Source organism: Artibeus jamaicensis, unplaced genomic scaffold, assembly GCF_021234435.1.
Source record: "Artibeus jamaicensis isolate MK-2021 breed Jamaican fruit bat unplaced genomic scaffold, CSHL_Jam_final contig_1030, whole genome shotgun sequence".
Lineage (NCBI taxonomy): Eukaryota > Metazoa > Chordata > Mammalia > Chiroptera > Phyllostomidae > Artibeus > Artibeus jamaicensis.
This window is the reverse complement of record NW_026521202.1, coordinates 69,472-90,696: the sequence shown is the minus strand read 5'-3', so window position 1 is coordinate 90,696 and position 21,225 is coordinate 69,472. Positions and strand designations below refer to the sequence as shown.

At 33.9% G+C, this 21,225-nt stretch overlaps 1 protein-coding gene across 5 annotated transcripts in view; it reads right to left on the bottom strand.

Annotated features, from left to right (window-relative positions):
• The window catches only part of UGT2A1 (UDP glucuronosyltransferase family 2 member A1 complex locus), a 46,400-nt gene that overhangs the window by 10,323 nt on the left and 14,852 nt on the right, over positions 1–21,225 (bottom strand). Inside the window, exon 1 of one of the 5 annotated variants that reach the window (XM_037138111.2) lies at positions 10,937–11,713. The exons of the other annotated variants lie outside the window; for them this stretch is intronic. Coding sequence (XP_036994006.2) covers positions 10,937–11,660 — 724 coding nt within the window. The 5' untranslated portion in view covers positions 11,661–11,713. Of the gene's footprint in view, positions 1–10,936; positions 11,714–21,225 lie in introns of those variants that run through there. 5 annotated transcript variants of the gene reach the window in all.

Below are 21,225 nucleotides of genomic sequence, written 5' to 3'. Positions count from 1 at the left end.
AGTTAAGGGAAGGAGGCAGTGGGGGAGAGAGGGAGAGAGGGAGAGATAAATTTTGGGTAGTAAAGGAACAATAATATATAAAATAATGCATTCAATAACAAACTTTATAAAATCAAATAATGAATAAAAATGAAATCAATAAAACGTTTAACCACAACTTCAAGTGCTGAAACAAATACTCATTGTTTCTTTCCAATTAAATGGTAGCGATAGAATAGCCCCATCATATTAGCTCCAAATAACTTCTCAATCATTTTCTAAATTCCTGTCAGGAAAGTGTTTCTAACTTCCAGCTTGTTACACTTTCTCATTCACACATATTGTTCTTCCTGAGTCAAATCTTCCTGAGCTAATCTTCCTGAGTCAAATCCAGGTATTTCAACCAATTTCCCATTTTTTTCATAAGCAGTAATTTCCTGAATAATTTCTACCCAGTACAATCCATTTGTAATGTGACGTACACATTACACATCACCAATATGACATACTTATTTTAGTGTTACCTTAAATGATGTTTTTTGAAAGAGACACATTCTAAGTATTAATTTTAGTAGATTTGTGGAGATGAAGTATTTGCATTTACACACAGGAACATGTTTTGCATTGAAGTAAAAAAAAAAACTCAGGTGATATTCCTTCTTTCTTGAGGATTCTAATCAGAATTGGTTATCATATATACCCCAGGTTAGATAGCCCTTTTTAGTCATTACTTTGCAGTGTTTAAATATGTGTCTGAGGTTATGTAGTCAGACATCTTAATTTGGTAATAAAGAAACATTTCACAAAGACACTCAGCTTAAAATTACTTGAGACTAGATGAGAACACCACCTCACAGATTCCATGCCAAAATATTTATGTCCTATAGATATCTTGTTCCATTTGTGTGACACCCTGCTTTGATTACCAACTCATGGGTGGAATTATTATGCACAATCTGTAGACCTCATTTTAAGAAAGTCATAGCTTAAAGTATTCAGTAAAATTCTACATTTGCAGTAGTGATCCACAGTATAAAATATAAAGCCAATCAAAAGTGAAGAGAATAAAATTGAGCAAAAGTATGCAGAAGTTCATAAATAATTTCAAAAGACATTTTTGTTACTGGATAAATCCTGGTTCTTCTTGCCAACACAGTAAAGAATTAAAGATCAGTAAGCCTGTTGGTGTGCACCCTGTTTATTAGTGTTAAGATCTAATGGGAAAGCAACAAAAGCAAGTGTGGCAAGAGCAGGGGTGGGAAAAGCAGGGTGGCCGGAATCTGAGTGGTCAGCCTCAGGTGGCTATAGGTCTCCTGGCCAGAGGTCAAGTGGCTAGGACACCCCTCTCCTCTATGTGGCAAAAAGAGCCAAGAGAAGAGAGGAGACTGTGTCTTTGGTTCTAAGAACTTACATAGTTGACTGGTTGGGGGTGAAGAAGTTATATATTGATTGACAGGTAAAGGTGGTGCCAGCTTCCCCAGGGGAGACATGATTACCCAAACACAGGTATGTGTGGGGGTCTGTTAGCTCAAATCCTTTTCTTGCTCCAGACTCTATTTGTTCATTTTGTGTACATGACAGAAAGCAGACAGTTAACCAACATTGTTTTATGGGCTTTTCTTTGGGCACTACAAGCCCTCTTACCTTCTAGACCTTGGGATGAATAGACAGTCTCAAGGTTACCCTTTTCCCAGCTAGTGGGAATGATACACATAAACTTTCAAGGGCTCCCTCTCTACCCTCCACACCCTGATAGTTTTGCTTATGTTGTTTGGAATGCCTTTCAGCCTTATACAACCAGGTTCAGGCCTACTGGACAGACATGCCTTCCTTTGATTTTAGCTTCCTTAAGTTCTTTGTTAGATTGCAACGATGAGGGCTCTGCTTTATTTGCCCTGTGGCCTCTCATTCCTAGCTGCTACCTAACTGCTGAAAGGTGTTGCTTGACCAGCAACGGCAGTGCAGTCTCGGAGCTCTTCCTGTGCTATCTCCTGCAACATGTTAAATGTCATTCTGGGCAATTATGAAACAAAAATATGAAATGAACATTCACCACCAATCTTTTCCCCATAATTATATTACACAAAATGAGTTATGAATACTGGAGAATTATGTAAATAATATATAATTAATAAGTAGGTTGTTACATTGAGTTACCATGTCAATATTGTTATTGTTTCAATGTATTATTTAATCCTACATGTGAGTCTACTGAAATGCCTTTTAAGTTTAAAGAATTATTAAAGATAACCTCAATTTATGGCAAAATGCTTTCATGTAGTTGAAATATTCAGGTGAGAATATCAGTGGGAGACAGCTACTGATTTCTCAAAGGTAAGTCATGTTTGCTGTGTTGATATTGAGAGATAGTTTTTCTAGGCTCCCTGAGTTATTCATTTCTTTTCAAAGACATGAAAGAAGTGTAACTAGTATAATTTCTGAATACTTTTTAAAAATTAATGCTTTATAATACATTCATATTTATTATACATAAATAAATTTATATTTTTAAACACTTTTTAGAAAAGTTGAGATATTTTGCACATACCCTTGTCTTCGTAATTGCATGAAGTTGCTATAACCATACATGTGCAAGTTTTTGTGTGAACATATTTTCAACTCCTGTGGGTAAATACCAGGTAGCATGATACTATAATAAGAGCATGTTTACTTTTGCATGAAACCTCCAGTCTTCTAAAGTGGCCTTACCGTTTTCATTTGCACTCATGAAAAATGAGAGTTTTTGCTCCAAAACTAATTAGCATTGGGTGTTGTCTGTGTTCCCCACTGTGGTCATTCTAATGTGTAGAGGTATCTTAATGTTTAAATTTGCATTTGTTCATGAAAAATGATATAGAGCATTTTTATATGCTTATTTATTTGCCAATTTATATGCTTATAAATAAATTTGCCTATTTATATGCTTATTTATTTGCCAATTATATAGCTTCTTTGGTAAGGTGTCTGTTAATGTTTTGGGCCCATTTTTAAATCAGATTTTACGTTTTCTTATTATTGAGTTTTAACGCTTTTAAAAAACATTTTGGATAACAGCCTGTTATCAGACATGTCTTTTGCAAATATTATCTTATAGTTTGTGTCTCATCTTTTAATTTTCTTGACATTGTCTTTTGCAAAACAGAATTTTTAAATTTTAACAAAATGCAGCTTATCCATCATTAGCTGGAATCCTACAATCCCTTATCTATGGATTGTGCTTTTGGTGTTGTAAAGTTCTTACCATACCCAAGGTCATCTAAGTTTTCTGCTATGTTATCTTCTAGGAGTTTTATAGTTTTGAATTTTATGTTTATATGGCTAATCCATTTTTCAGTTAAATTTTATGACACTTAAAATGGTTTTGTGTATATACATATTTTTTGCATGTGGATGTTCAGTTATTCCAGTATTACTGTACTTTTTAAAAGATTATTTTTATCTATTGTATTGGCTTTGGTTTTCTGATAGAGATCATTGATTATCTTGTGTAAGTCTCTATTTCATAGCTCTCTTCTGTTTCATTGGCCTATTTGTCTATTCTTTTGCCAATACCTCACTATCTTTATTACTATGGATTTGTAGAATGTCTTGAATTTGAATAGTGTTCATCCTCCAACTTTGTTTTTGTCCTTAAATATTCTGTTGGTATTTGGAATAGTTTGCCTTTCCATTAAGTTTGAGAATCAGTTGGCAACTAGCCATGCAATAACTTGCTGAGATTTCATCAGGAATTCATTGATTCTTGGGTCAAGTTGGGAAGAGCTGACATATTGAAAATATTGAGAGTTTCTATCCATGGATATGGAATAACTGTCTATTTATTTTGTTCTTTGAATTTTATTTATCAGAGTTTTGTAGTTTTCCTCATATAGATCTTGTATGCACTTTTAGATTTATATTTAAGTATTTCATTTTAAAGTTCTAACATATAATAGTAGTTTTAATTTCAAATTCCAGTTGCTCATTACTGGTATATAGGAAATGATTGGCTTTTCTTTATTTTTATGATTGTTCAATTACTGTTGTCCCCATTCCCCCCATTATATTCATCTCATATACTGTAATTCTGCTGTGATTTCTTTTTTAATTGAATTTATTGGGGTGACAGCAGCTACTAAAATTATATAGGTTTCAGGTGACTTATTATGACTTCTTATTAGTTCCAGAAATGTTTTTTTGTCCATTCTTTCAGATTTTCTACATAAGTCATGTGTCACTTAATGGTAGAAATATGTTCTGAGAAATATCTTGTTAGACAGTTTTGTCATTTTGCAAATACCATAGAGTGCACTTAAACAAATCTAGATGGTATACCCTACTGCACACTTAGACTACATGTTATAGTTTATTGCTCCTAGGTTACAAGCATGTGAATCATGTTACTGTAATGAGTATTGTAAGCAGTTGTAACACGATGATAAGTATTTATGTATTAAATAAATCTAAACATAGAAAAGGCACTGTAATAATATGGTATAAAGATAAAAATTGTATATCTGTATAAGGCTCTTACCATGAAAGGAATTTGCAAGACCAGAAGTTACTCTAGCAGAGTCAGTGAGTGAGTAGTGAGTAAAAGTGAAGGGCTAGGACATTACTGGACACTGTCACAGACTTTACAAACACTGTATATTTGGGCTATGCTAAATGTATAACAATATATTTTCATCAACAATAAATTTACTTCAGCTTACTTCAATGGTTTAATTTATAAGCTCTTTAATGTTTTTGATTTTTCTACTTTTGTAATAACACTTAAAAGGAACACATTGTACAGCTGTACAAAAATATTTTCTTTCTTTACATCTTTATTCTGTAAGTTTTTATATTTAATTTTTTAACTTTCTAAACTTAAAAAATAACTTAAGACAAACACATACATTAGCTTAGGTTTACCAGGGTCAGGATGGTCAACACCACTGTCTTTCATCACCACATCTCGTTGGACTGAAAGGTCTCCAGGAGCAATAATATGCATACAATCTTATCTTGGAAATTTCATGTCTATCATCTAAATGAGATTCCCTCAATATGTTAGTGTTTAGTTTTTTAAATTTTACACAAATATTTCTAAGCATAGATTTGCTACTTAGGTGCAATATTCTTTTGGAGATGCAATCATGTACTGTTTTCTTCTTTTTTTAAAAGCTCTGTAGGTATTGTTCCATGGTTTTACAACACTGTGACATTCTGGGCATGAAGAAGTGGCTGCTACTATGAACATTTTTTATTAAGACCAAAAATATCAATTGAGTAACTATATATATATATATATATATATATATATATATATATATATATATATATTTCTTATTGGGTATCTTAAGACTTTTCTCAAAAATTTATACTTCATCCAAGATCTTTTAAATTTATACTTTAACCAGCAGTACATTTTAGTTTCTGTTACTACACATCCTTACTCAGTATATTGAGTGACTTTTATTAATAATTGTATTGAGATATAATTGATGTACTATAAAATTTACACATGTTAAGTATACAATATTTAGCCTAATTACAAAGTTCTGTAACTGTCACAGTATTTTAATTTTATAATATCAAAAACAAATCAATGATTTTTAAGTTTTGTCAGTCTGTTAGGTCTAAAATTATATCTTTGGTTTTATTTGGATATCCTCGACTATTATTGAGATTGAGTAAATTTTAAATGTTATGGCTCATTTTACTTTCTTTTTCAGAGAATATTATGTTCATGTCTTTTCTTCATTTTCTCTAATGAATTTACTTGTGGTTTTTACTACTAATTCAATAAATTATACTTGTATATTCTGAATAAGACTTGTCTGTTTTATGCATTGCAGATGTCTTTTCACAGTTTATTATGTATTTCTCATTCTCTAATATTATGTGATGACTTTCAGGTTTTAAATTTAATGGAGTTGAATTAGTTAATCATTTTCTTTATTTTTTCTCTATGCACTTAAGCAAATTCTTTTTTACTATGAAACCATAAAGATATTTTATATTGTCTTCAGATAAATTGTGGCTATGCTTCTTTTGAAGGTATTAATCTCTTTAGTATTTTATTTTTGTGTATTTTTAAAAATTAAGACAGTTTTTTTCTTTTTACTTTTCTTTCTTTAGAGTTTCTCTTTTTTCCTTCTCTCCCACCTCCATCCATTACTACATCTTTTCCATCTTTTCTCTTTCCTTTTTTTTTTTACCCTTGCCCAGGAATAAGGAATTATACCAACACTATGTTTTCAAGGCTCCTCTTCACTACTTATCTACAAGCTTATCTATTATTCAATGCACAGGTAGGCATGACTCCTTTTCATGGGTCCCTTGGCATATAGAACTGGTGACAGAACTAAGGATTAACAGGCTGTAGCTGAGTTCTCAGAGGTACAAAGTTGTTTTTGTGTTTATAGCCAGGACGGCAGTCTACGAGTCAGCCACTTGGTTGCAAGCCTGCCTTCAGAAACATCTTTCCTTAGTGTTGGACTGCACTGAGGTTTCAGAATCTCTTACATAGATCTCAAAACTCCCACAAAGGCACATTTATCTGTGAATAAATGCCAAATTATTGTTGTAGAGGCAGGAGATATATGAAGGACATCTTATTTAGTATCTTGCTAATGATTGGTTCTTGATATCTGAAAGCATAATACTCTCTTCACTTTTATCTCTTCCTCTAGAGTACCTTGATTATTCTTAGCTCTTTGCTCTTCTATATATATTTGAAAAATCACATATAATATTTGAGGAAATGTGTCAAGTTTCATGAAATTTAGGTTTTGAAATTTTAAAGAGAATTACAATGAATCTATAGATTTATTTGGGAAGAATGGACATCTGTATGAATTTTTATTTTCTTGTTAATGAAAATGATAGCTTTATTTACTTTTCTATAATGTGTTTTGATAAGATTCATAAATGGTTCACACACTTGTAAAATTATTCAAAAAATTTAAATTAAAAGTGCACATTTTAATTACATTTTATTTATATAATTTCAGTTGTATCTTCATACTGTTTTTTATCCATCAAAATTCTCAAACTGCCCTATTATTTCTAATGATATATGTACATATTCTTTTGAAATATAAAGGGACTCTGAGCTTGACTGAGCAGGTGCTCAGGAGCAGAGACTCAGGAATGGAGATCACTGCAGGAGCCAGTGTCTGGGTAGGAAAACCTGAACTGTAGTTGGGAAAACCCAAACTGCTAGAAGTTCAATGTGAACAAATCTGAATTAAAAGCTCTAGGAGGACCCAGTCATAAGGGGAGTCTTCACAATATTATGTGATTACTTCAAGGAGCTTGATCAATTTTCCACAGTAAATATTAATTTAAAAATCTGCTCTTAGCTGGTAGAGGTAAAAAGTATTTTTCAATATGCCAGAGCACCATATTATTAAAACGATCTGCCCTCAGGGGCAACTAGTTAACCACGGCTTATTATGCTGAGGTTTCATCAGCCTAACTGACTTGGAGAAAGGGAAATACTCCATTTCATCCTTCCCTATACTGCAAGGATAAGGAGATGTCCTCAACCAGACCATCCTGCTTCATGTAAAGTGGAAGAAAACATTGGAACACAATGGTGAAAGTTTAAAACCCAGAGGCACAGTCACTAACGTAGCAAACAACTTTAACCTGGCTTGGGATGAGTATGACATTGAGGAGCTCCAAGAGACAGTTCCTGTGGAACTTATAACAATGGGAAATTGAAATCCACCCCATCATTCTTTTGACATTTTTTTCTTGAAGTGCTGACTTTAATATGTGACTTATAGATGAGCAGCATGCTTGTATATGGATCCTGGGAACTAACATCAAAAGATACAGACTCTGACCTTCAGGCATCCCAGCCCTGGGCAGTTTGCTGACTTTTTACCATGTAGCCAGGATGATGTGAAGTCAGAGTGATGTGAAGTCAGGGAGATGTGAAGCCAGGATGACTAAACCAGGGTGATGCACACATTGCCTTATCAAAATGGACTGTGCTGGTGTGCATCAAGAGATCCTCCCTTGATCTCTTTGTTCTGTTCCCTTCTCCCTCCATATGAAAACCTCTGCCTGCACTGAGATTAGAAAATGGGCTTTGTGACATGAGTCCCCCATCTTCCAAAATATGGAGTTTGAGGTGTGAGTTCCCCATCTTCCAGATGTCCAGCATCTGCAAATAAACCACTTTCCTTTACATCAGCACCTGCCTTGAGTATTGGGTTTCATAGCAGCAGGCAGCTGGACCTGCCTTCTGTTACAAACTGATTAATAAGGAGTTGTTGAGACTGGAATAGGAGCACATATCTGAAGAAGAGGCTAGAGAAAAGGGAACTCCAGGAGAAGGAAAAAAAGAAAAACTCCTAAGAAAATTCACAGTGAAAGGCTTTAACAGAAGCCTTTTCAGACTTTAAGAAACTCCTTAAAAAGTTTTGAAAATATGGACCCCCAATATCAAAAGGTTTTCATTAATAAAGAGGAATGTTCATGTTACATTATCTGCTGTAAGCAAATCAGTGATGAAAAACAAACAAGAAAACCACCATGGACATACTTCTGAAAAGAGTGATACCTCCTCAAGGAGAGCTACAGGCAAGGCCTTTCAGGAGGGATTCCAGAGAAGGCTCATAAGTACAGTAAGTTTAGTAAAACATACCCGGTAATACCTGAGTTGGAACAACCAAACTACCCCTCATCATTACACTAGTTCAATGACTTGATACATCCATTCAAATCAATATTTCTAAGTCACTATAAACAACAATGTAGATTTTGGAATGTTCTGAGAAAAGATGTCAAATGTATAATAGGTGAAAAAAAAGCCAAAAATGAATGTTTTAAAATTGTTCCTATTGGTTAAAAGAAAGAAAAAAAATATATATATATACTGATGTATGATAACATAGATAATATAATGATGCAAACACAAGTTCATCATGCTTATGTAGGAGAAATATTAAGCCATTTTTCATTAATTATATATATTTGTTCCATTTGAACCTTTTAGCCATTTTTTTCCTTTTAGCCATTTTATTGGTTATTTTTATTATAACATCAAGCCTGAAATTATATTCATAGTACTTCAGAATTATCTAATAAAGAATATGAGCAAACACAGAATGAAACCAGTGAAAGTACAGCAAAATAAAAACCTGTTAAAAATGATAGTTAAAAATTGTTATCATTCTAAGGACTACACTTATTCTGCAATATTTTATGTACAAAATCCTATACATTTATTAGTGCATAATATGACAAACATCTCTACAAAGTTATTAATTGGAACTAGAAAAATATCACTAAATTAAGAATTTGGATACAGTTCTCAGTTCTTACGGTAGAACTGAGTCTAACTAAGACCAGGTCTTATTTACTTTGAATCTGTAGTGCCTAACACACTGCTTGCACCCAGGTAGTGCTTATTGGTTGTTAAATTATTTACTGTGAAGTCAACAGAACATAAATTCAAGTCATGTGTAAAGATAAGGACCTCTAAGGTGAGTTTCTTTAAGTATCGGTTCTGTGAAAAAAATGATTTATTGGAAAATCCACATTATGGATAAATTGTATTCCTCTACCATTCATATGTTAAAGTCTAACTGTATTTGGAGATAGGTCCCATAAAGAAGTAACTGAGGTTAAATGAGGTCGTAAAAGTGGGGCCTAATTCAATATGACTGGTTTCCTATAAGAAGAGGAAGAGACACTAGGTATGTGCATACGCAGAGGTAAGACCATGGAGAGGACATAGCAAGAAGGTAGTCATCTATAAGTCAGGGAGACAGGCCTCAAGAGAAATTGGCCTTAACTACACCTTGGTCTTGCACTATTAGTTTCAAGAACTGTGAGTAAATAAATTCCTTATATTTATGCTACCTAGTCTATAGTATTTAGCTATGGCAGCTCTAGTAAACTAATATAAGCAGGAGCTAAATTAGTTAATATTCTTAATATTTAGTGTGATCTTTTCTTTATTAATTCATGTTCCTTAATGGTTCTCAAAAGTGGTTGGAGTGGAAGCCAACCTCAGTTGATAGAACTAGATGAGAACATTACACGTAAAAATTGCAAAGCAAAGCTGTTTTTATTTAAAAGATCAAGCAATTAAAATATATAGAGTATATGTGAGTAGTCAAGTAAAAAATGCTATCTTTCAAAAACTATCTTTCAAACTATAAAGTCTTTTAGAGTTTTAATTATTTTATTCAGGTTCCTGTACAATACTCCTGCAAGATGTATAAAGCATCCTAGGAAACTTTTCATTATGACTAGCTATTATAAAATAGTTTGCATAGGACTTACTGAAGTTTAATCATAAATTTATGAGACAGACAAGAATAACAGTTACTCTGGTCCAAGCAGAGAATGATATAAATTTTGAAAGTAATGATCTATAATTCTCAAAATTTGTGCATCAAAGTTCAAAGTAAAATACATTCCAAACTTAATCCCAGAGTTAATACAGTTCAAGCTTTAGTTTAGTTAATACAGTCAAGCAAAGCGAAATCATCTTACTATTAAACAACAAACATTATGCTCTTTTTACAGGTAAGAAGTCAAACATCCTCTACTATAAACTCAGTGTACTATATTTATTTGTAATATCACGCATCTGACAAAAATACATTCTTGATTAGACTGACATTTATTAGTATCTTTTATATATTTTTGTCTTGATAACAATCTATTAAATATCAAAGTATCTTGCAAAATGATTAGATGACTATAATGAAAAAGTAACCACAATAAGATATTTCTTGCTTCCCCTTGCCCATTAATATTGATGACGGTTTGCTGCTATCAATGATAGACTTTTAACTGGAAACGGATATACTTTTACTTTTAATTAGTTTTAATTCAAGTTAAACTTTAATTTCCAGTTAAAAACTGAAAATGTTTCAAAATACAGTTATTTCATTTTCCCAGTTTTCTTAAATGTCCTAAGTTTCTTTTAATAACTACTTTAGAATGAAAAGCAACTGCTTACCTAATACTTCACTGTAAAATTGGTCCCAAAGCTGAATGTCATATGGGTGGAGCCAGAAGTCAAAGAAAATGGAAAACATTAAGTTTTTCACCCTTTCCATAAAAGTCATTCTGTCTGGCAGTGCCCCCATGACCACAGGCACATAGGAAGGTGGTGCTGGCAGTTTCCCACAGTACTTCTCCACAGTGCCACCCATGAAGAACCTCAGTGTGTACACAAAAGGGACTTCCAGCAACTCAGCTATCAGCTCTCCACAGGGCATCACGGGGTCTATAACCATGACATCATAGTTGGTTTCCCGGAGTTTCTTCATGATTGGCTGGTTGTAGACTATAATCTCACACTGAAATTTTAAATATCCACTTATTTGAAGAACAAATTCTTGCAGTTTTATTGCTGCCTGCAAGCGTGACAATTTTGGCATGACGTTAGTAGCCAAATCTAAAAAGTCATTTAATTTATTTTCAGCAGCATCTTTGTCGGGAGGTATAGGTATTACCTCAAAGTTCAGTGTGGAAGGCTTGTTGTAGTCAATGATAATAAAGTTTGGAGGAACCAACACAGTCACCTCATGTCCTCTTTCCGTGAGTTCCTCCAGAATAATCTTTAGATTGAGCCAGTGGCTCATGTCACAGGGCCACACCAGAACCTTCCCACAGAATCCACAGCCAGTGCAGCAGAGCTGCAACAGCAAAACTGCCAAAATCCACTTCTCAGACACCATGACAGAGTTCTTTCATGCACTGCTCTGCAGAGGTTGAATATTTGCTGGGCACGGAGGTGAAGTGGCAGTTTAGATGTAAGGTTAAATATTAATTTCCTTTGTTATTGACACATGCAGAGAACTTTGTCAGTGTTCACTCACTGGGCACAGTGCTGCATGATACTTGTTCAGGAGGAGATATGAAATATTATTTAAATATTTTATAGGAAATGTTTGCAGCATTCTTAGAGTTTGTTTTAAATATGTTAAAAATATTTTAATATATTTTATTGATTATGCCATTATAGCTCTATTCCCCCTTCATTCCCCTCCACCCTGCACACCCCCTCCCTCACTATCCCCCCTATAGTTTATACCCACATGTGTCAAGTTCTTTAGATTCTATATTTCCCATACTATTCTTGCCCTCCCCCTATCTATTTTCTACCTACCTTCTATGCTACTTATTCTCTGTACCTTCTCCCCCCTTCTCCTTCTCCCTCTCCTCTGTTGCTAACCCTCCGTGTGATCTTCATTTCTATGGTTCTGCTCCTGATCTAGCTGTCCTCTTAGTTTGCTTTTGTTTGAGGTGTGGTTGTTAATAACTGAGTTTGCTGTCCTTTCACTGTTCATGTTTCTTTAACTTCTTTTTCTTAGATAAGGCCCTTTAACATTTTATATAATAAGGGCTTGGTGATGATGAACTCCTTGAATTTGATCTTATGTGAGAAGCACTTTATCTGCCCTTCCATTCTAAATGAAAGCTTTGCTGGATAGAGCAATCTTGGATGTAAGTCTTTGGATTTCATGACTTGGAATACTTCTTTCCAGCCCCTTCTTGCCTGTAAGGTCTCTTTTGAGAAATCCACTGACAGTCTGATGGGAACTCCTTTGTAGGTGACTGTCCCCTTATCTCTTGCTGCTTCTAGGATTCTCTCCTTCATTTTAATTCTGGCTAATGTAATTATGATGTGCCTTGGTGTGTTCCTTCTTGGGTCCAACTTCTTTGGTACTCTCTGAGCTTCCTGGATTTTCTGGAAGTCTATTTCCTTTGCCAGATTGGGGAAGTTCTCCTTTATTATTTGTTCAAATAAGGTTTCCACTCATGGCTCTTCCTCTTCCCCTTCTGGTACCCCTATAATTCGAATGTTGGAACGTTTAAAGATGTCCTGAAGGTTCCTAAGCCTCTTCTCATTTTTTTGAATTCTTGTTTCTTCATCCTTTTCTGTTTGCTCATTTTTTCCTTCCTTCTGGTCCACTCCTTTGATTTGAGTCCCAGTTTCCTTTCCATTACTATTGGTTTCCTGTGCATTTACCTTCATTTCAATTAGTTTAGCCTTCATATGTTCCTCTAATTTGTGACTAAAATCAACCAGTTCTGTGAGCATCCTGATCACCAGTGTTTTGAACTGTGCATCTGAAAGCTTGGCTATTTCTTCATCACTTACATTTATTGGCTCTGGGGCTCTGAGTCGTTCTTGAGCCATGTTTTGATCTGTTCGTGCTTGTTCCATATGAGGAGCAGAGCCTTAGGAGTTCACCAGGGCGGGGCTACCCAGGTTGCTGGTTTGTGATGCTGTATATGGGGGTGAGGTCAGAGAGGGACAATAACGGTCCCCTCTGCTGTTTCCCACCACTGGGGCCTGCATGGTCTGTCTCACTGTTCGCTCCTTCACTGGTTTATCTGTGTGACCGTGGTCAGGCCTCAGTGAGACCACTACCTTGCACCCTCGGTGGGTCCGCCTGCTACTCCACACCTGGGATCCGCCCACTGCCTGCCTGCCTGCTTGCCTGGGTTGCGCGCCCAGGTCAGTCTGGTGGATCTTTCCTGCCTGACCCCGCTCTGCTGCTGGCTCTGCCCCTCTTACCAGTTTGGCTGAAGGGTTCATTATTGTCAGACTTCCGTATAGTTCAATTTTCTGTGGTGTGGCTGCGTTTTTGTTGCTAAAACTTTGTTGTGTTTAAACTTGGTTGTGTGAGGAGGCACAGTGCTTCCACCTACACCTCTATCTTGGCAGAAGTCCTCATGAAAAATATTTTTATTTGACAATTTTAAAATACAATAGAGTAACTCATTTAGTAGGTTCAGTAAATAATATGGTATATCCTATGGAACAAGGTGATTGATAATTTGGGGAAAGAGTAGGTTTTGTCATAAAACTGGTTATATATTAGAATTGCCAGTATGTAGATAAGACACATGCATTACATAATGACAAAAGGACTGTACTAAATATTATACAGAGGCATAGTGTTTCAGGGCAGCAGAAGATACTGCTACTCCAATGTGAAGACAATTAGACAAAGGTTCAGGTTGGAGGAGGCATTTCAGCTGAGCCCAGACATAAAGGTGAGAGAGACAGAGGGTTTTGAAGGTGAAAAGAAGAAAAGGAGAACAAGAATGACTGTGTGGAAATCAGGGGCATTTAAGTACACAGCTTTCATTTCAGTTTATATAGAGTGGAGGTTTACACAGTATGGAAAAAACATTGATCCAAAGAAGACATTATAGAGAACCTTGAATGATGTACTTTTGGTTCAATTTTGACACCCATAAAATGACTGCTATTTAAATTTTTCAAATCAAGCTCAGAATACAATCATATGTACCTTTTCATATATAATTCTAGCATCTAAATAGGAGTTGAGTGGTAGAGAAAAATGTCTAAGGTGTGAAAAAATTATATAAATAAAGCCTCTTTGAAATGGAGCTGGAGCCACCATCCGAGAGGAAAGGCCTTGCACATCTCACTCCTTGAATTCTTTGGAATGCTTGAACTGAACAAAAGAACCTTTGGACTGAGTCAAACATAGTCGTACAGACAAAAGTTCACAAAACTAACAGGAAGCACATGTCCTGACAATGAAAACGGATAATTGTGGACATTTTTAAAGTAAGTCTTTATAATTTTGTGGGGTTTTTGAATTTTATAAGTTGAATTTATTGAGGTTCCATTAGTTAACAAAGTTATATAGGTTTTATGATGTGCAATATCATCTGTATATTGTATTGTGTGTTCTCCACTCCAAGTCAAGTCTTCTTCCATCACCATTTATTCCCCCTGTACTCTCTTCTATCCCCCCACCTACTTTTCCTTCTGGCATTCACTACACTGTTGTCTGTGGCTATGAGGTTTTGGGCTTTTTAGTGCTTAATCCTTAACCTTTTTCAACCAGCCTGCCAAGCCTCTTGCCCTCTGAAAGCTGAAGTTTGTTCTCTGTGTCTAGTAGTCTGATTATTTATTGTTTGTTAGTTAATTTTATTAATTAGAGTCCACATATAAGTGAAATAATAGGATACTTGTCTTTCTCTTACTGATTTATTTCACTGAGCATTGGATCTGTTTTGCTAATATTTTGTTGAGGAATTTAGCATTTCTCATTTAGCATTCAGCAGGAATATTATCTTATAATTGTTCTTTTTTGTATTGTGTTTATCTGGTTTTGCAATTAGAATAATCCTGGACTTTTAAAATGAGCTTGGAATTCTTCCCTCTCCTTGAAAATTTTGGAATAGTTTGAGGGTAGGTGTTACTTCTATGAGTATTTGGTAAAATTTAACTCGTGAAGCCATCCATTCCATGACTTTTGTTTGTTGGGAGTTTTTGATTACTGCTTAAATTTCACTAGTTGCAATCTTTCCATTCATATTTTTATTTTTCTTGATTGAGTTTGGAAGATTTATATTTGTAGGAATTTATCCATTTCATCCAGATTGTCCTATTCACTGGCATATAATTGTTTATAATACTTTCTTACAATTCTTTCTATTTCTTTGGTGTATTTCTGACTTTATTTTATTTGGGTCCTCTCTCTTTTTTTCTTCATGAGTCTATCTTGCTTATCTTTTCAAAGGACTAGCTTTTGGTTTCATTGATTTTTTTTGTTTTTAAACTTTATTTTGTTTATTTCTGCTCTGATCTTTATTATTTCTTTTATTTAATTTGGGCTTTGTTGTTCTCATTCTAATTCTTTTAACTATAAAGTTAGATTTTTAAAAACATTAGTTAATTTTTTGAAAATATTTTATTTATTTACTTTTAGAGAGGGGGAAGGAAAGGAGAAAGAAGGGAGAGAAACATCAATATGTGGTTGCCTGTTGTGCACCCCCTACTGGGGACCTGGCCTGCAACCCACGAATGGGCCCTGACTGGGAATCGAACCAGGGATCTTTTGGTTTGAAGGCCTGTGTTCAATCCACTCAGCTACACCAGCCAGGGCTAAAGTTAGATTGTTTTTTTGAGATTTTTTTTTTTAGCTAAGCCAGTAATGCTATAAATTTCCCTCTTAGGACTCTTTTGCTATGTCCACTAGATTTCGGGTCATTGTGTTTTCATTTTCATTTGTTTCAAGATATCTTTTGATTTCTTTTTTTTAAATCTCATTCTCAAGCCATTAATTGATTAGTAACATGTTATTTAGCGTCCATGTTTTTGTGTGTTTTTTAGTTTTTTCTTGTAATTGATTTTTAGTGTCATGCCATTATTGGAGAAAATGCTTAATAAATATGATTTTAATGCTTTTAAATTTATTAAAGCTTGTTTTATGTTCTACTATATGAGCTATCCTTGAAAATGTTCCATGTGCACTGGAAAAGAATGTATAATCTACTGTTTTGGGGTAAAATGCTCTGAAGAGATCAGTTAAACCATCTCATGTATTATGTGATTTAAGACCGTAGTTTTTGTTAATTTTATGTTTGAAAGATCAATCTATTGATGTCAATAGGGTGTTAAAATCCTTCACTGTGACAGTATATTTTTATTTTACTTTTTAACAACAGAAAGCCAGTTGTTAAAAATCTATAGCATGGCACTGCATACTAATGTGCACAAAAGAAAGTGCTTATATAGATATGAAAGCAAGGTAGAGTCCTAGGATTTAAAAAATACAGTAAGTCAAAGCTAGAAGTCTTTTTTTTTTTAGATTTACATTATGGAATGACAAACTACCCAAAGCCTTAATTGTCTTAAAACAATAACATTCTATTTAGTTCATGTTTCTGCTTACAATTCTGATGAAAACTAAGCAGAATTGTTCTGGGCTGATCTAGTTCATGGTCATGTAAATATGGATCACAGAGGGCTACTTGATCTTAGGGAACATAATTTGCAGTAATGTTTTGCGGTAATCTGGCTAATATATTTGTGGGTGAAGATCTTGGAGGCTATGTATACCAAGCCATTTAGTATGCCAGATAAATTAAATCACAAAACCAAGGGTTCACAAAGCAGTGAGAGTAAGCTTCAATTTTTTAATGGACTTCTTGTATTACATTCACTAAAGTCAAACTTGCCAAAGCAAGGTAAATAATCAAGACAAGGGTCAATGTAGAATATGACTAACATGTGGGTGAATATAAGAAAAGAAAAAAATCATAACAGAAAATAGCAAAAAATGTAAAGACAGTAGATATAAAGGAGACTCTTTAAAAGATAGTTCTCAGAATGCTAAATAATATATTTTACAACTTAAAAATGGCTAGCATTTTATGTTATATCTATCTATTCTATCTAACATTAACTCTAATTAACACAAGTAGATTTTAGGAAATATAGAAATTGCCAAAGATTCCTTTGCAATGAATTGCCCAGCCCAAGATGTTATATAAAAATATACCAAAAAGCCCCCAGATAATATCATAGTCAATGGTGAAAGATTGAAAGCTTTTTTATTTTCTTTTTTAAATGTATAATCTCTATTATATGTTTTTTTTATTCATGCCCACTCTTACCACTCCTATTAAGCATTGTACTAAAAGTCCTAACCTGAGCAGTTGGGCAAGAAAAATAAATAAAATGTAATATGAATCAGAAAGAAAGAAGCAAAATTATCTCCATTTGCAGATGACATGATCTTATATATAGAAAATCCAAGACTTCACCAAAAATCTGTTAGCACTAATAAATGAATTTACTAAAGTTATAGCTACACTACTCAGTTGCATTTCTGTAAACTAAAAATAAGACAGCTGAAAAGTAAATAAAAATATTTTCTGATTTACCATAGCACCAAAAACAATAAAATACTTAGGAATAAATTTTAACCACAGTAGTGAAAGCTCTGGAAAAAATAAAAACATTAGAGAAATTTTAAAAAACACAAATAAATGGAAAGGTATCTTATGTTCATGGATTGTAAGAATTAATAATGTTAACATATTTATAGCAGAAAAAGCAATATAGACCTTCAAAGAAATCCCTATTAAGATTCCAATGTCATGGACATGGACAGCAGTGTGGTGATTGTGGAGCATAGGAAGATATAAGGGGACTAAGTGGTAATGGAAAATAGAATAAAGACGTACATCCAAGACTGCTCTATCCAGCAAAGCTTTCATTTAGAATGGAAGGGCAGATAAAGTGCTTCTCAGATAACATCAAGCTAAAGTTCATCATCACCAAGCCCTTATTATATGAAATGTTAAAGAGACTTATCTAAGAAAAAGAAGATAAAAAGATGAACAGTGAAAGGACAGCAAACTCACAGTTATTAAGAACCACACCTAAAACAAAAGCAAACTAAGAGGACAGCTATATCAGGAGCAGAGCCATAGAAATGGAGATTGCATGGAGGGTTAGCAACGGGAGTGGGAGGAAGAGAAGGGGGGAGAAGGTACAGAGAATAAGTAGCATAAATGGTAGATAGAAAATTGATAGGGGGAGGACAAGAATGGTAGGGGAAATATAGAATCTAAAGAACATGTGACACATGGACATAAACTAAAGGGGGGAGAATGGTGGGGGAGGGGTGTGCAGGGTGGAGGGGAATGATGTGGGGGAAATAGAACAACTGTATTGGCATAATCAATAATATATTTTAAAAAAAAGATTAAATAAAAAATTCCAGTGGCTTTCTTTACAGAAATAGAAAACATTCTAAAACTTATATGAAATCACAACAGACCCTGAATGATGAAAGCAAACCTGAGAAAGAAGATCAAACTGAAGGCATAACACATCCTAATTTCAAACTATATTAGAAAGCCATAGTAATCAAAACAGCATAATACTGGTATGAAAACAGATGCAGAGACCAATGGAACATAACTGGGAGCTCAGAAATGAATATGTAGTCAACAAATATTTGACAAGTGAACCAGCAATACTCAACAGAGAACTTCAACAAGCTGCCCCTTCAACAAGTGGTGTTAGGAAAACTGAATATTCACATGCAAAAGAATAAAATTGAATCCCTATGTTACATTATTCACAAAAAATACTTCAAAATAAATTAAAAACAAATATAAGGCCTGAAACCATAAAACCCCTAGGAGAAAACTTAGGAAAAATATCTTCTTGATATTTGTCTTGGCAATAATTTGATGGATCTGACACCCAAAATGCAAACAACTAAAACAAAAATAAATAAGTGGAATTATATCAAACTAAAATGTCACACAGTAAAAGAAATGTTCATCAAAACAAATAAGAAACTTACGGAATGGGATAAAGTATTTGAAAAACATATCTGAAAAAGCATTACTATTCAATGTATGTAAGGAATTAATACAATTCAACAGCAAAAGGAGAAATCAAATAATCCAATTAAATATGATCATAGGACTTGAATAGATATTTTTCCAAAGAAGCTATAGAATGGCCAACAGGTTCATGAAAAAGAGGTCAACATCTCTAATGATTAGGGAAATGCAAATCAAAAACAAAATAAAATATCACCCTATACTTGTTACAGTAGTTATCATCAAAAAGACAAAACCTGGGTACTCCCATGTTCACTGCAGTATTATTAACAATAGCTAAGGCATGGAAACAACCTAAGTGCTTATCAATGAATGAATGAATGAATGAATGAAGAAGTTTTGGTATACATCCACAATGGAATATAAATCAGCTACAAAAAGAAGGCAATCCTGCCATCTGCAACAACATTGATAAACTTTGGGGACATTATGCTACGTAAAATGAAACAGAGAAAGACAAATACTATGATCTCACTTATGTGTAAGAAAAGCTACTTGCATAGTAACTTTCAAAGATATTATACAGTATTTTAAATACCAAAAAAAAAGCCAAATTTATAGAAACAAAGACTAGAAAGTTGGTTTCCTTGAATGGGGTATGTGGGGTGGTGGAAACAGGTGAAGGTGGTCAAAAGATATAAACTTCCAGTTATAAAATAAGTAAGTTCTAGAGGTGTCATGTACAACATGGTGGCTATATTTAACAATACTGTGTAATATCTTTGAAAGTTACTATGTGAATAGCTTTTAAAAGTTCTCACCACACACAAACAATTGTAGCCATATGAAATGTTGGGTGTTTCAACTAATCTTATTTTGGTGATCATTTCACATTATATTTATATATTAAATCATTACTTTTTACACCTTAAATGTGTACTATATTACATGTCAAGTGTAACTCAATAGTGACAACACCACCAAAACTAATTGGCTAAAATTAATGAATGTATAAAACCTGTATTAGGAACATTGGCAAATACTCTAAAAGGAGCAGAAGATGATTTTCAAAAGTGAAAAGAAACAATATATTTTTGAAGCAAAGACTCAATAAAAAATGTCAGTTTAAAATGCACTTAACTGCAATAAAAATCACAATAATTCTTTCCTCAGAGCTAGTTAAGACTATAGTAAATCAATTAACATCATCAATAGGTTATTGGAAACTGACTTTAATTGCAATGATGTATAATGAAAACAATTTTATCATAGGCTAATTGATATAAATGTAAGTTCTATGCATATTTCTGGTCACAAAAACGTGTAAAAGGCAAATTTCTGCAAATTCAGGACTATTCATTATTCTATGAGAGTGCAGACAACTTATACCAAAGTATTCAAAAAGTTTTTAACTTGCAAAACAAACTGGGTCAAATTAAAAGGATGTCACAGCAGTATCATCAGGATGGTTGGATGAGAGAATACTAAGAGGACACATTAGATTGCCAAGCAAATGGTGGGAGGTAGCTGTGCAGCCTTGCTTTTTTCCCTTTCTTGTCTATGACTTCTGAAATTCAAATCCTGGAAGTTATGGAGTGGCTTATTCCTGGGAACCATACATTTTTCATGTTGTAGACAAAATATTTTTAGGTTCTTATCTTGTTCAATTACATATTTTATGAACTCAGCTATTATTTAATTTTTCTGAGTTTCTAATGCATTGTTTCTAAAAGGTAGATAATAAATGTTCTTGGAGGTTTTGGGCGTGGATTAGCAATAATAAATACAATGTATTTATCAAAGTGCTTGGTACCAATTAGGTGTTTAGAGTGCCTACTCCTTAACAATAAAGATGGTACAATTATCAGAGACATTAATTAACTGCAGAATCACAGAATAGAGAACTAGGCCAGTGATACCTGGTGGGTCAGAAACTGAACGTGAATGACAATAGAATCATGTCACTTTTACAATAAAATAATTAGAAGATGAATTTTAAAAAGCCAACAAAAACAGAAGTGAAAAAGAATGAAAGCTTAGTTATTAGTTTTCAGGAGTTATCCTGCCTAATAAGTACCTGAAAAAGTCTAGAGAGTAGTTTTGTTAGAGAGGGACCCAACAAATTGATAGATGTGTTAGTGACAGAGGTATATACATTTGGCA